We start from the raw sequence: 15,436 nt of genomic DNA, 5'->3' as shown, positions 1-15,436 counted from the left end.
TTCAGCCTGCTAGTCTCCCAGACCAAGGAAAAAGGGAAAGCCATGTGAGTCACCAGGCCATAGACTCATTCGATAGGGAGGCCCCCATGTGTCTCAAATTAACGCTGCCCACAGCCACAGCTGTTAAGTGTTTGATATAGGGCATGAGCTGGCCCAGCTCTGTCTGGCTGCTGCTCAAACCATGTAGCATCATACTAGTAGTCAGTGTTAGTCAGTTTTCTAAACTACGTAGGTGAAGTAGTACCTCGCCATAGTGATAATAATAGGTTTATAATCTATTCTTAGAGCTATTACTTCAATCAGTTGACTCATTTTTAGATGAAAGTAACGTGTAGATAGTTTTGGCAAATTGTGTCAATGGTGTTTTGTCGTTGTGTATTACAGTTGTCAATGCAACGTTAAGCACACGAGTTCTACATCCGGCAATGATGACTCATCCGTGATCTCTTCTTCCTCCCCCAGGCTGTGTTCTCCTCTGTCTTCTACTTTGCCTCTGTCCCCCTCTACCAAGGATTCCTCATTATTGGGTGAGATGATCTTTTCTGTATAGCGGTGGCTTATCACAATGGCATTTCAGCTATGTGTTAGCTCCATGTTTTGTTGATATTTAGATTGTGTTGACGCAGTGTTGCTAAGACACTACTATGAGATGACTTGAACCCTTACTGACTCGTCAAAACCCCCTCTATCCAGCCTTCGAATGGAGGTCAGAGAACTGTACCGAAATCTGCGAGAATTAATATTAGTAGCCACATAACCATACGTGACTACATGTTCTCTGGCAGTTAATGTCTGGTAATGACGTGCCTGAGAAATGACGTGGGTTTTTTTTGTAACTAAAATGATAGTATTCTCTTACTATCGTCTGCAATCTGCTAATTATATTTGTGAATGTTCTTTGTTTTAGCTACTCCACCATCTACACCATGTTCCCTGTGTTCTCCCTCGTGTTGGATAAAGATGTGAAGTCAGAAGTAGCCATGCTCTATCCCGAGTTATATAAGGATCTCCTGAAGGTAATACATGTCTTTATTGGCCGGTATGATTTGCATGGTGTTATCAATAGGTAAACATTGTTTTAATACATACTGCATAGACTTCTCTCCGCCCTCGAGAACACTTTACACGCAGATATTTGCACATATCTGTTTCCCATTAAACGTTTAGTACTTATTGTGCGTGGATTCATTGTTCAAATCCTTCTGAATATTCCTCTTTTTTTCAGGGTCGACCTCTGTCCTTTAAGACATTTCTGATATGGGTCCTAATAAGTATTTATCAAGGTAAGTCGGTTGTGGAAACAATGATACATTCGGTAGCTTGAGTATCTATTGATATGCATTCCTATAGATAGGAATGTTATGTTTTGTTGTTGGAAAACAACTAATCCCTTAGGCCTTTCACACACAGGTACTACTTTAGAAACTGCCCTGCCCTATGGTGTAGGATCCATGATGCTCCCCACCAACCCACACACTTTCTTTTTAATTGCTAGTAGTAGAGTTTATTTATGTCTGTGCTTTTTGTAAATGTTAAATAACCTAAGGGGGTTTTGCCACGGCCCATTTGTGTTGCAAAGGCGTTGCCAGAAGCATCCAAACTACACCCCTAAACCTTTTGTCTATCGCTCAGTGCTCAATCCTTACCTCCCACCTTTCCCTCTCCAAATAGTTTGTTTAGTAGAGTATCCCAGTTGATGGAAGATCCTTAGCCATGATCCTTTTTTTCCTTCTTCTTTGCTATTGAGTGGGCCTGGTTTCTGTGTTTAAGGCCGTTGGTGGGTTGTTTGGTTTTTATTCCGTTACAGTTTTCCACAGAGGCAATGTTTTGTATGCTTTTAAAAATAATAATAATAAAAATAATAAGAAGAAGGTTACTTTATTGTCAAATGTATACGAATGTCTAACAGGAAAATGACTTCTGTCTGACCCTGACCCTTCCACAATTTTTACTCAATGTGATGAGAATGTCGTTGTATTCGATACAGAACTAGGATACATCCCATGTTAGATCTGTTGGTATTAATTACATTTTCAATCGCAGGAAGTGTGTTTTTACGTCCCTTTTTAGAGGTCACATTAACAATCAGAGAGGTTATGGAAGCGTTTAAAAAAATAAATAAAAAAAAAGATGGAAAAGTGAAAAAGTTCCTTTTCCTCTTCCTGACATGGGAAACTGTGAGAAATCTTGACATCGATTCCCTTTTTTTTAATGCAAAATATATAGATCTGGTTGTACTGTGTTGAAAACTTTCTTAGTTGTATTTCAATTGTCCATTTTTCTTCATGATAGCGAAGTGTTGTATAACGGTTCAGGTTGAGCATTACAGTTACAGGTGTTGTGTCTTAATTTTGTCACTCTATTGTCGCAGAGAGTTTCCCTGTGCCACATGAATTGAAATGACCCTTGTGATTTACAGTACCAGTCAAAAGTTTGGACACACCTGCTCATTCCAGGGTTTTTCTTTATTTTTACGTTTTTCTATGTTGTAGAATAATAGTAAAGACATCAAAACTATGAAATAACACACATGGCGTCATGTAGTAACCAGAAAAGTGTTAAACAAATTATAAACATTTTAGATTCTTCAAAGTAGCCACCCTTTGCCTTGATGACAGCTTTGCACACTCTTGGCATTGTCTCAACCAGCTTCATGAGGCACACTTTTCCAACCGTCTTGAAGGAGTTCCCACGTATGCTGAGCACTTGGATGCTTCTCCTTCACTCGACGGTCCAACTCATCCCAAACGGATGATTGTGGAGGCCAGGTCATCTGATGCAGCACCCATCACTCTCCTTGGTCAAATAACCCTTACACAGCCTGGAGGTGTGTTTTGGGTTATTGTCTTGTTGAAAAAAATATTATAGTCCCATTAAGCGTAAACCAGATGGGATATTGCTGCAAAATGCTGTGGTAGCATACTGTTTTATTTATATATATATATATATATTTTTTTACCTTTTATATAACTAGGCAAGTCAGTTAAGAACAAATTCTTATTTACAATGACGGCCTACGCCGGCCAAACCCTAACCCAGATGATGCTGGGCCAATTGTACGCTGCCCTATGGGATTCCCAATCACTGCCGGTTGTGATACAGCCTGGAATCGAACCAGGGTCTCTAGTGATGCCTCTAGCACTCCGCTACAGTGCCTTAGATCGCTACGCCACTCGGGAGCCCAAAGTGTGCCTTGAATTCTAAATAAATCACAGACAGTGTCACCAGCAAAGCACCCCCACTCCATCACACCTCCATGCTTCACGGTGGGAACCACACATGCGGAGATCGTCCGCTCACCTACTCTACGTCTCACAAAGACACAGCGGTTGGAACCAAAAATCGCAAAGTACAGCTGTCTATTGCTCGTGTTTCTTGGCCCAAGCAAGTCTTTTCTTATTGGTGGCCTTTAGTAGTGGTTTCTTTTCAGCAATGAAGGCCTGATTCAGTCTCCTCTGAACAGTTGATGTTGAGATGTCTGTTACTTGAACTCTGAAGCTTTTATTTGGGCTTCAGTCTGAGGTGCAGTTAACTCTAATGAACGTATCCTCTGCAGCAGAGGTAACTCTGGGTCTTCCTTTCCTGTGGCGGTCCTCTTGAGAGCCAGTTTCATCATAGCGCTTGATGGTTTTTGCGACTGCACTTGAAGAAACTTTCAAACTTTCAACTTTTCCGAAATGACTGACCTTCATATCTTCAAGTAAGGATGGACTGTCGTTTCTCTTTGCTTATTTGAGCTGTTCTTGCCATAATATGGACTTTTACCAAATAGGGCTATCTTCTGTATACAACCCCTACGCAACTGATTGGCTCAAACGAAGGAAATTAACTTTTACCAAGGCACACACCTAATTGAAATGCATTCCAAGTGACTACCTCATGAAACTGGTTAAGAGAATGCCAAGCGTGTGCAAAGCTGTCAAGGCGAAGTGTGGTTATTTTGGAGAATCTCAAATATATATTTTGACTTTTTTTTTTGTTTACTACATGATTCCATATGTGTTCTTTCATAGTTTTGATGTCTTCACTATTATTCTACAACATAGAAAATAGTACAAAATAAAGAAAAACCCTGGAATAATAAGTAGGTGTGTCCAAACGTTTGACTGGTTCTGTACATAGTTCATTCGGGAAGTATTCAGACCCCTTGACTTTTTCCACATTTTGTTACGTTAATGTCTTATTCTAAAATGTATTCAATAGTTTTCCCCCCTCAATCTACACACAATATCCCCATAATGACGACAAAGCAAAATGTATAAAATAAAAAAAAATGGTAATATCACATTTGCATAACTATTCAGACCATTTACTCAGTACTTTGTTTAAGCACCTTTGGCAGTGATTACAGCCTTGAGTCTTCTTGGGTATGACGCTACAAGCTTGGCACACCTATATGTGGGGAGCTTCTTCCATTCTTCTCTGCAGATCCTCTCAAGCTCTGTCAGGTTGGATGGGGAGTGTCGCTGCACAGCTCTAGTCTCTAGTCTGGGCTCTGGCTGGGCCCCTCAAGGACATTCAAAGACTTGTCACGAAGCCACTCCTGCGTTGTTTTGCTGTGTGCTTAGGGTCATTGTCCTGTTGGAAGGTGAACCTTCTCCCCAGTCTGAGGTCCTGAGTGCTCTGGAGCAGGTTTTCATCAAGGATCTCTCTGTACTTTGCACCGTTCATCTTTCTCTCGATCCTGACTCGTCTCCCAGTCCCTGCCGCTGAAAAACATCCCCACGGCATGATGCTGCCGCCACCATGCTTCACAGTAGGGATGGTGCCAGGTTTCCTCCAGATGTGACGCTTGGCATTCAGGCCAAAGAGTTCAATCTTGGTTTCATCAGACCAGAAAATCTTGTTTCTCATGGTCTGAGTCCTTTAGGTGCCTTTTGGCAAACTTCAAGCGGGCTGTCATGCCTTTTACAGAGGAGTGGCTATCGTCTGGCCACTACCATAAACGCCTGATTGGTGGTTCCAAATTTCTAACATTTAAGAATGATGGAGGCCACTGTGTTCTTGGGGACCTTCAATGCTGCAGGAATGTTTTTTTTTACTTTTCCCCAGATCTGTGTCTCAGATCTGTCTCGGAGCTCTATAGATAATTCCTTCGACCTCATGGCTTGTTTGCAAAAAATTCAAAAATCCTGTTTCACTTTGTCATTATGGGGTATTGTGTGTAGATTGGTGAGGATTTATTTAATTTAATCCATTTTAGAATAAGGTTGTAACGTAAGAAAATTTGGAAACATTTGGAATAATTTCCGAAGGCACTGTATATAGCCACTCAATCATGCTTTTTAATGGCACCAAAGTGTCTACCGGGTTGGTTGAATTCATTTAGTGATTAATTGAATAATTACATTTTTTTTCAACAATAAACAACAACAAAAACATACACAGCTACACACCAATGCAATGGCAGTGCTCTTGACGTTGTGCTGCCTGTTCTCTGTGCTCCTAAGGCAGTATCATTATGTATGGGGCGTTGCTGCTGTTTGAGTCAGAGTTTGTCCACATCGTGGCCATCTCCTTCACCTCACTGATCCTCACGGAGCTGCTGATGGTGGCGCTCACCATCCAGACATGGCACTGGCTCATGATCGTAGCCGAGCTGCTCAGTCTGGCCTGCTACATCGCCTCGCTCGTCTTCCTGCACGAGTTCATAGGTGCGTAAACATGCATACTGTACTCAAACACGCACACAGACACGCCATCACACACAAATTTCTCAGCCTAGTCAGTAACATTGCCTCGCTCGTCTTCCTGCACAAGTTCATAGGTGGGTAAACACACATACGTATAATAGCCAAATAATTCCTATGTCAGGAGTTTTGATACTGATTGAAGCAAAAATAATGCAGCTACAATTTGATTTACAAGTACACAGTGATAGATTTGATAGTGATGGACTTTCCCATTTTTACTGCCGCTGCATTTGTACGTCAGTGTTCAGTGATGACAGGCTCTTCTCCATTCATATAGCCTCTGGTGTCCAGTTAGCCCTGGGCTGGCTGAGACCTGGAATGTACTGCCTGTAGGAAGTCCTGCTAAAGGTGAATAAAGTAACAAATAGTACCAGAGGAGTGCAGCCAGCTAGCCTCCATGTTAGTTTCCTGCTCCAGCTACCACACACACACTGGCCAAGGTCTTTGTGTTTATGACCAAACAGAGGCTGTATCTCAGAAACTACTGTACCACATGTCGAACATCACATTTTACATTTTTTTTTTTATAGAAACTGGTTTGTCACTTAAAAAGCGTAAGGCTTCGTTTACACAGGTAGCTTAATTCATTATTATTAGTTGATACCTTTCTGATTATTTCCCTAATGTGTGAACAGCGAAAAACCACATGGAATCTGATATTTTGACTTCCTATTTACACCACCTCCATATGTGGATCTGAATCCTGATACAAAGTCGATCCTCCATATGTGACCTCTGACGGAACCCTCAGATAAGATATTTTTGCTCAAATGTTGTTTTTTGGACATGACCTTTACCATGACAACCGCCCCAAAATGTAAAGGAACAGTGACAGGAAATGAGCATTGCATTTGTGTGCTACTTCAGAGGCTACATCTGTGTGAATGAGCAAATCTTATATGGGTCACATATAAAACTGTGGACAGTCAGAAAAAAGTATTTGTATATACAGTTGAAGTCGGATGTTTAAATACACCTTAGCCAAATACATTTAAACTCCGTTTTTCACAATTCCTGACATTTAATCCTAGTAAAAATGCCCTGTCTTAGGTCAGTTAGGGTCACCACTTTATTTTAAGAATGTGAAATGTCAGAATAATAGTATAGAGAATGATTTATTTCAGCTTTTAATTCTTTCATCACATACCCAGTGGGTCAGAAGTTTACATACACTCAATTAGTATTTGGTAGCATTGCCTTTAAATTGTTTAACTTAGGTCAAATGTTTCGGGTAGCCTTCCACAAGCTTCCCACAATAAGTTGGGTGAGTTTTGGCCCATTCCCCCTGACAGAGCAGGTGTAACTGAGTCAGGTTTGTAGACCTTGCTTGCACACACTTTTTCAGTTCTGCCCACAAATTTTCTATAGGATTGAGGTCAGGGCTTTGATGCCCACTCCAATACCTTGACTTTGTTTTCCTTAAGCCATTTTGCCACAACTTTGGAAGTATGCTGGGGTCAATGTCCATTTGGAAGACCCATTTGCGAACAAGCTTTAACTTTCTGACTGATGTCTTGAGATGTTGCTTCAATATATCCTCCTAATTGTCCTACCTCATGATGCCATCTACTTGGTGAAGTGCACCAGTCCCTCCTGCAGCAAAGCACCCCCACAACATGATGCTGCCACCCCTGTGCTTCACGGTTGGGATGGTGTTCTTTGGCTTGCAAGCCTCCCCCTTTTTCCTCCAAACATAACGATTGTCATTATGGCCAAACAGTTCTATTTTTGTTTCATGAGACCAGAGGACATTTCTCCAAAAAGTACAATCTTTGTCCCCGTGTGCAGTTGCAAACCGTAGTCTGGCTTTTTTATGGCGGTTTTGGAGCAGTGGCTTCTTCCTTGCTGAGCGGCCTTTCAGGTTATGTTGATATAGTACTCGTTTTACTGTGGATATAGATACTTTTGTACCTGTTTCCTCCATCTTCGCAAGGTCCTTTGCTATTGTTCTGGGATTGATTTGCACTTTTCACACCAAAGTACGTTCATCTTTAGGAGACAGAACGCGTCTCCTTCCTGAGCGGTATGATGGCTGCGTAGTCCCATGGTGACTATACTTCGCACTATTGTTTGTACAGATGAACATGGTACCTTCAGGCGTTTGGAAATTGCTCCCAAGGATGAACCAGACTTGTGGAGGTCTACAATTTTTTTTCTGAGGTCTTGGATTTTCTTCTTTGGATTTTTATTTTTTTTTTCTTTGGATTTTCCCATGATGTCAAGCAAAGTTTGAAGGTAGGCCTTGAAATGCATCCACAGGTACACCTCCAATTGACTCAAATGATGTCAATTAGCCTATCAGATGCTTCCATGACATCATTTTCTGGAATTTTCCAAGCTGTTTAAAGGCACAGTCAATTTAGTATATGTAAAGTTCTGACCCATTGGAATTGTGATGCAGTGAATTATAAGTGAAATAAATCTTTCTGTAAACAATTATTGGAAAGATTACTTGTCATGCACAAAGTAGATGTCCTAACCGACTTGCCAAAATGATATTTTGTTAACAAGAAATTTGTGGAGTGGTTGAAAAACGATTTTTAATGACTCCAACCTAAGCGTATGTAAACATCCGAATTCAACTGTAGAAAGAAAATCAGATTTGGTTTCTTAGGCTGGCTGTGTACAAATGCAGTAGTTGTGTAGATTCTGATCATTTACTCGCTTTTTCCAAACGCTATTTTAAGCCTTTATGTGGGGTGTGAAGGTCAGTTTCAGACCACTGAGCATTATGACTTGAACATGGTCAAAAGTGCCCTTCTCGTCTTCCTCTTTCGTAAAAGAGAGGCCATTTTAACTTTTTAAAGTCACAAGTGACACCAAAGGTACATAATTTCCCTGAATGGAACAGCTTGAATATAAGTCAATTACATGGCAAGCCATTTCCCCCATCTGCCATATATTTAGATGCTAGGTCTCCCCCTAGTCACTAAATGAACTGAGTAGTGGCAACTGAATCAAAAACAGTAGTCATACTAACCTGATTACATTAAGACATACTTACTCAATTCCTCATATACAAAACATATTTGTTTAAATGACCCACCATCCTGCCCTCTGTTTCCTTGGCTGTATCTAGATGTATATTTCATCGCCACGCTGTCGTTCCTGTGGAAGGTGACGGTCATCACCCTGGTGAGCTGTCTGCCCCTCTACATCCTCAAGTATCTGCGCAGACGCTTCTCACCGCCCAACTACTCAAAGCTCACCTCCTAGAGAGCCCTGCTTCTGTGCATAGGGAGGAGAGAGATCTCTGCTCGCACACCTCCCTACATCTCATCTAACAGAGCCGGCGCTTTATAAGAACCTAAAGGGTTCCCTTCCCCTTTAATTTATTCTTAAATGTTCATGTGCAATTGGAAGAGATGGTGTGGGAAGAAAAAACAAGTTTGATTTGAGAAGAGAGAAAGTTGTTGTGTAAGTTTCCCCTGTTTAGATGTAAAGACTGACAAGTATGACTGGGTATGTTTCCAGACTGATTGGCTTGGTGGTTACCGTAACTGAAGTTCTGTGTTTTATCATGGTCACTGGTCTAAAATGTGTGAATACCATCAGGATATATGTGCCATAATGAACTAACAGAGGGCTGTGTACTTCTTAATCATGGACTCATTAACAATATAGATCAGGTTTGGTATCTAAACATCGGGCCTAGAGAACTAACAAGGAACACTTGATTGGATTTGACTAACATACAGTACATAAAAGAACAACACAAGCGTGTCAGTCTGAAATGCATTGAATTGGTATTTATGTTTAAATTGTACATTATAAGAGTAATCATTGTAGTTCTATTGGAAATATAGTGTGAAATACACTGGAATCAAACTTTTTAATATCCCCTTTTTCTTTTCTTTTTTCTTTTTTTTTTTTACACATCAACATAATAGTTGTATTACAAATTCAAATGTTTTTTTATGGCACATTCTGTTAATGGAGAACACTGGTATTTAAGTAGCGTTTCTCAAGGACTTGTTGCAATTTTATGTTAACAATTCTGGGGCTTAGAGATGAACCAGTGCACTGATCAAATTCTGTTTGTGTATGTGTTTGTGCGTCACCCAACGACTATAACCCAGCCAAGTGGAGGTGGCTTGGTTCTTTTAGTATAGCATGCTGACCCACTGTCTCAGATGTCAAAAGCTGTGTCTTTGTCATTTTGTACGTTTGGTAAAAGAGATTGTGTCTAAACTGAAGAGCATGGTCAATATTCAGCCACTAACTGGATGCTATTTGTAGCCAAGCCGTATGTTCCACTTTGGCCGTCAGACTAGCTGTGTGTCCGCTAGGCCAGGGAGTCTGTAGGCTACCCTGTCACGTGGTCACTGCCCACTCCTGACGCCAGTTCTTGCCACCCTGTATCATTGCATGATTCACTTTAGTTGTGACATGAAGCCAATTCAAGCCATAGCTGAAAATACTCTGACCACTGTCCGTCTGCCCTCTCCCCTCACCCAGAGCTGAGCCCCCACAATTCCCAGTTCTTCTCTTCTCACAGACATGTCTGGAATAGAAGATAACCATTTTCACCTGCACAGAGTGAATGGCCCAGTAGAATGTGTTGATTTTCAATAGGTATTAGTGCACATTTTAAAGAAAAATATGTAATGAATTCCTCACATACTATTCCTCGGGAAGAGGAGGAGAAAGGGAAGAGAGACGACTGGTACAAAAAAGTGTAAATAATTACATTGTGTCGTAGGCTAATGTCCCCATTTTTTATATTATTTTCGCTAATGTATTATAAAGATGTAAACTAATACCATTGACGGGTTACTGTTAGAATTAGTGAATCATTTGTGTCAGAGTACATACAGGGTGTCATAACTACTAATTAATTGTTTTTCTTGTTCAGTTGGAATTACAGGCATTTTGTATTTTGTGACCTACTCTTCGTCTTTCCTTATTTTAGTTGACGTTTCAAACATTATTCAAAGCCTTTGAATTTGACATGCTTTTTTTGTTGTTGCAAGGAATTTTGTTAAAACTGACAGCTGTACTCTTTTCTTATGTGGACTTTGAAGGTTTCATACCATCAATTGTGGTAGAATGACACTACATTCTTTGACTGTTTTGTTTTTTTAAGTATTGTGTCTTGCATAATTGTAAATAACCTGTTTAATTTATTAACCTTGATCATTTTGTGTTGGTATAATTGCACTCTAGTTAGCAGAACAAAAAGGGAGGATCGTGTTGAATTGTGAATATTGGTGGTGATAAAATAAATCTCGTGTTTTCCTTTCTAGTTACCGAACCCTTGTCATTTCTCTAAAATCCTTTTTGTAGTCATTTTTTCTGATATGTTTAGCTTTGTGTGAGTTAATTTAAGTGCTTGGTTTTGGTACAGAAGGCCAACATTTCCTCCAGTAAAACTAGGCCTATAGTATACTCAGACTGGACTGAGGCTGTACTATGTTAGAGCGTTGAGCCATTAACTCTGATTCAGAGGGGTTGTGGGTTAAATGCAGAAGACACATTTCAGTTGAAGGCATTCAGCTGTACAACTGACTAGGTAACCCCCTTTCCCTTTGCTTTCCTTTATTGTAGAGGAAATCTTCCTTATTGTAAATCAGCGTTTGTCTCATTTTCACCAGAGGAGGGAGTCCCTGACACTCAATAAAAGCTGCTCTCCTCATACAGTCAGCCACACTTTCTGACAATCACATCCTGTAACCTTCAGTGTGGAAGGGTGAGTCTATGCCCTGTCTTTTTGACCATCTAATGTCCAAAAGGGATTGTATCATGATAGGGAGTTATATGGGATTTATTAAATATGATAAAGTATAAAATATATTTTTCAGTTTCTTTTTTTACGAAAAATCTGTCTTAGAAAATATTACTTGAATCTCACACCAAATTAGAACATGCACAAGCTAAAATGTATTGAATCTCTCAAGATTTCAAGAAATTGTTTGTTGGAACCAAGCCTCAGTCCAACCAGTAAAACGTGGATTCAAGCCCCACACTACTGTATGTTCATAATAAAATCCTACTCCTCCGTCCAACTTTTTCTTGTTCCATGGCCCACATGCGCAGGTTATACCATTTAAAATAAACAATTTAAGTTAATCAGCCACATGAAAACTGAAATTTCACCCCAGAATCAATAGCAATGCCCTCTAGAACTATTTCATCTGAGCTTCAAGCAATCAACAGAGCCACTCGTTGGAGCATTGCCAAACCTACAATTCAATCAAAAGAGGAGAGATAGTGAGTCCCCAATATGACTCCTGGTATCAGGGAGTCATCGACAGAGAAAGACAGTTTGTATTTCAATGTATTTTTAATTACTATATTAAGCTAAGGAACTCCTTTGGCTTAAGTCAAAGCATGTAAACAATGATGTGAAGCTAGTTGCATAATGAGAATTTTAATAAATAAACATTTTTTATTAGAAGGACGACCAAGCTCGTTTGAAATATGTCAAACCCTGTTTGCTGTACTGTGGGGATAAATCAAAAGTGGCAGATTCTGACAAACCAGTCAATGCACTTCAATCTACTACATGTTCTATTTCGCCTAGTGTAAACAAAGGATTTTGGTGATGACACACCATAGGAAAGTGTGCTGAGCATTCACACACCATTTTCAACAGCTATTTATAGCCTGGGAGGACTGGAATGCTTTGATTGGTCTAAGCACCTACTACTACTGCGAAGGATGGGCTGTTGTATTTTCCCTCCTATTGCAATCTTCTATAACACCTGTTTCTATGGAAGTCAATGAATTTAGCAGACTGCTACCGCATTGGTGTCTATGGAAGAGCCTGAGGGAACTATCTTTATTTATCCACCATCTTTGGTAGAAGTAGTACTGTACTACAAGTAGGAGATGCAGCTATTCATATAAGGGTCGGAGGTTATTGTTATTGAGGTGCTGGGTGAATAGACAGTTCCAGGTCCTAGGTGTCTCCCGTGGGCCTGAGTGGCACAGGGCACAGCACAGAGGTGACTGAATGGTTGGTTTCTGGCTGCTTATTCTCGATCATGTACCACTGAATAAAGAAGTCTCACCATTGATCCAAAGAACTCAACACCTGGCTACCGTGGAAACAAACAGAGAAACATGTCATCCCTCTGCATTTCTAATGAATGGGTGATAGAAGGATGTCAGAGTTACAGTATGAGTTAGGATTGGAAAATTGGTACTACGGCAGTGAATAGTGTCTTCTGGGGGGATATTGTTTCATGGGATTTCATAACGCTGCCTGTGCTCAGGAGGGGAAAAAGCTATGTAACTTTATTTTCCAGTGCACTAAAGCAGAGAAATGTGTTAAACAAACAGAGTATCGATCAAACTCCTATTACACAAGTGGATTGTTTCATCTGATGTGGACATGTAGTTTCCATACTGATACGGAATGTATTAGTTCATTGAGTTGGAAAAATAAAAAAGGAAATGTTTTCCAGAGTTGACATGCTGTGGCAGAACAGAAACAGGATTACTTATTACACATGACATAATATACTGCCCGGTTCTACTATCCAAGCATTTTAATTCAGTTCCATTACCTAGTGTTCTGTCAAAGCAGCAACATGAATAACTTGGAATGTTTTTTTTTTTTTTAGAGAACTTTAGAATGTTTAAGGAATGAAGTTCTAAACACTGGCTGAAACAGGGAACAGGAAGTCCAAACAGAAATCTAAATGAATTAGGAATGTGGATTTTTGCCAAGAGCCTTCTCTACTGGTTAGTACAACATCTATATGTGTAAATTGTAATGTGCTACACACTACAACTATGTAAATAATGAAGCTCAAGACAAGACAGCAGTACCACCATAGAGATATTATTAAATGACTAGTAATTATTAGTATTCTAATTCCTAATTCTATTAAGTAACACATTAAAGGTAGACTCAGCAATATGACATCATCATATTTGGGGCGACTCGCTGCTTACAGAAATCAATAACACAATTCTAATCTGCCAATATTGGAGGGGAAGGGGTGCTGGCAGTCTTGGAAGATTGGAATTTTGTTGTTGTTGATGTTCGTAAGCAAGAAGTCTTGTCGATGACAAAGTCATATTGGCGAGTCTACCTTTAATGAGACAATTTCATTATGGATTTCTTAGGGAGAAACTAAAATGGAGTCAAATGTCTACACATCCCTTTAGCCGTCTGAAAGCTTTCCATGAGACATGATTATAATGTGCCATCCATTTCCATATCAAAGTTCCACTGCTCCACTAGTTTAAAAACTGAAACACACATGTTGCACTAGGAAAACTAAATGGGGTAATGCTATAACCCAGACAACGCTCCCTAAATGAGCTGGTTTACAGTGATGGAAAATCCTGCATGAACTTGGAAAAAGTGGGTTCTAATGGCAAAAAACGGAAGTGCAAAATCGTCCGTCTGGACAGGCTTAGTCAGTTTTCCCTTCTCAAACATATGCCTTATTAATTTACTCATTCATAACTTGAGTTACATAAGAGTCACGTAACAGTGGAGGAATTTACATCTGGTAGACAAGGGATTTAACTCGGACGGTCGAAGAGTTAGGCTACCCCCAAAATGTATGCTCTGAATTGTGTGGTTTACAGCACAGTCACTGACTGCAGGCACTTAGTTCACCCGATAGTCTGGGTCTACCACCCAAATCCTTTCAGTTACCCCTCTAAACCCATGTCAGAACTGGAACCAGATCCCTGATTATGCCCTTTATAGTACACAGTTTTTCCTATGGATAGCTCTGCTGCTCACGTCACTAATGTCAACACTGAATCAGTAGCTTCTCAACAACGCGTACCACCATTGGGTATAAAGATACTTGGAAGTCCCACTTTAAATGAACAAGAACTTTAAAAGCTTTCGGAATGCCTACATAGGTCCTCACAAAGTCTTTATAGAGTGTGGAAAAGGAGTTACATTTGGCAATTGAAAGTGTGCCCAAGAGACCATAAATGTACAGGAACATGGTGGCAAGTGAGTCCTCCCAGAGCTATACACTACTACATTAGCCTATATATGAACCATATGAGTGAATGGTAATCCATCCACGAGTTCCATATACTCTGGGTGCATCCTGTTACAAGGCACTATTACATCTAGTCAGCTATCTTTGTATCATGTAGCCTAGGAATCAAGCTACAGGCGTGTGCAAGAGAGTAAGGGCTGATACAGACCTGCATGTTTGTGGTAACTTATGTCCACTAAGCTTACCTTGGCCTCTCTGTATGTCCCATTCCTCAGCTTCCTCCACTGGGCACCACAGGGAACTCGTTAATGCGCTGAATTAGGTTGAAACATTTATTGGTTTGAGTTACCTGGTCTCCATGACTTATACAGACCTTTCCAAGATAAATGCATCAGTTAGACCTTTATTATGTGATTCATTGGCAGTGTGTGTAACTGTGTATTGAGTGTGAATAGACTTACAGTAGCAAATGTACAGAATAAAAGTCCATAAAAGGACAATGCCCCTGGAGCTGACTGTGTTGCCAAAATCCCATCCAATCCAAACAATGACATGCCATTGTTGACCATTGGCATAGAAGCCAGTATAGGGCCTTGTTCTTAAATGAAATATGCTATCATAGGGGAAATGTATGTAATAAATCTGTCAAGTGCTTGTGAATTGTATATGTTTTGTAAAAGTTCAATCTTTCTTTTTATATAGCTGTTATGAATAATATTCCGTTTTTTTGTAAGATGCTTTCCATTGGGAATTTATGCCACATTTATTTGCAATAGAAATTTTGCTGGAGTCAATTTAGCGGTCTAGGATTTCATACCTTTT

The 15,436-nt window shown here is 40.1% G+C and overlaps 1 protein-coding gene across 1 annotated transcript in view; it reads left to right on the top strand.

Moving 5' to 3' along the window:
* The window catches only part of atp9a (ATPase phospholipid transporting 9A), a 44,239-nt gene extending 33,301 nt beyond the window's left edge, over window positions 1-10,938 (top strand). The window contains exons 24-28 of the mRNA XM_021566036.3: window positions 463-527; window positions 908-1,016; window positions 1,226-1,283; window positions 5,451-5,654; window positions 8,773-10,938. Coding sequence (XP_021421711.1) covers window positions 463-527; window positions 908-1,016; window positions 1,226-1,283; window positions 5,451-5,654; window positions 8,773-8,909 — 573 coding nt within the window. The 3' untranslated portion in view covers window positions 8,910-10,938. The remainder of the gene's footprint in view (window positions 1-462; window positions 528-907; window positions 1,017-1,225; window positions 1,284-5,450; window positions 5,655-8,772) is intronic.
* The last annotated feature ends 4,498 nt before the right edge of the window (window positions 10,939-15,436 follow it).

Source organism: Oncorhynchus mykiss, chromosome 16 (assembly GCF_057628025.1).
Source record: "Oncorhynchus mykiss isolate SJ-2025 chromosome 16, ASM5762802v1, whole genome shotgun sequence".
Classification (NCBI taxonomy): domain Eukaryota; kingdom Metazoa; phylum Chordata; class Actinopteri; order Salmoniformes; family Salmonidae; genus Oncorhynchus; species Oncorhynchus mykiss.
Note: the sequence above shows the minus strand (reverse complement) of the source record. Positions and strands in the feature narration are given on the sequence as shown.